The following is an 846-nucleotide window of genomic DNA, read 5'->3' as shown; positions in this document are numbered from 1 at the left end:
AGCTCGTCCCGCAGGGTATGGCAGCTCCACACCTTCAGGTCCAGGTGGCTCTGAGCCGTGACGTTCCTGCGGAGACCAGAGAAAGGGGCCATCACCGTGTCCCTGTGCCCGGGGAGCAGGCAGTGCCCGCCAGCCAAAGCAGGGAGCAGAGGGAGGAGGGCAAGGCCGTGAGGTGATGGAAGACCCTTCTCCTGCAGCCCCCCCAGCCTGGCTGCCCCTGGCAGCCTCCTTGCCTGAGGGACAAAGATCCCCAAGATCCAGGTGGCCCCAGCTGAGGGCACAATGGGGAGCACGGGGCCAGCCCAGCACCGCCCCACCCTGGGGACCGATGGAGACTTACAGGATGAGGACCTCGTTCCACAGCAGCTCAGAGCTCCCAATCTGCTTCCCTGTCTTCCTGGTCTCACTGGGCAGCCCATCGCCCACCACCTCCACGTAGCAGCTCATCCGCGAGGAGCGGCCGTGCGCCTTGGGCTTCACCGACACCACTGGGCAGGGGACAGGGTCAGGCAGTCACAGGGGAGACCCCGTCCCCTGCCCCACACACACCCCCCTGGCCCTGCCAGCTCAGGGCACCATGAGGCACCAGAGTCCAGCTGCTTTTCAGAGAGGGGGGAGCCATTCTGATGGCAGCAATGGGCAGATCCTGGGGCTCCTGTCACCAGATCCTGGTCACTGCCTGTCCCCAGCTGCACCCACACCACAGGCCCCACAGACCAATCCTACCCCAGGGCTTGGAGACATGGGACGTGTGCCAGCAGTGCCCTGCACTGGGGCTGTGGGGCAGCCCCAGGGACGTGGCTCCAGGCATTGGGAGTCATTCCACAGCCACAGAACCACGTTCCA

General features: G+C 65.6%; 1 protein-coding gene across 1 annotated transcript in view; it reads right to left on the bottom strand.

Moving 5' to 3' along the window:
- Nucleotides 1-846, bottom strand: part of WWP2 (WW domain containing E3 ubiquitin protein ligase 2) — a 37633-nt gene that overhangs the window by 33743 nt on the left and 3044 nt on the right. Inside the window, 2 exon segments of the mRNA XM_010008478.1 lie at nt 4-66; nt 341-488. Of these exon segments, the coding sequence (XP_010006780.1) occupies nt 4-66; nt 341-488 (211 nt within the window).

Source organism: Chaetura pelagica, unplaced genomic scaffold (assembly GCF_000747805.2).
Source record: "Chaetura pelagica isolate M959 unplaced genomic scaffold, ChaPel_1.0 scaffold232, whole genome shotgun sequence".
Classification (NCBI taxonomy): Eukaryota; Metazoa; Chordata; class Aves; order Apodiformes; family Apodidae; genus Chaetura; species Chaetura pelagica.
The sequence above is the reverse complement of the archived record's forward strand: the minus strand, read 5'-3'. Positions and strand labels throughout refer to the sequence as shown.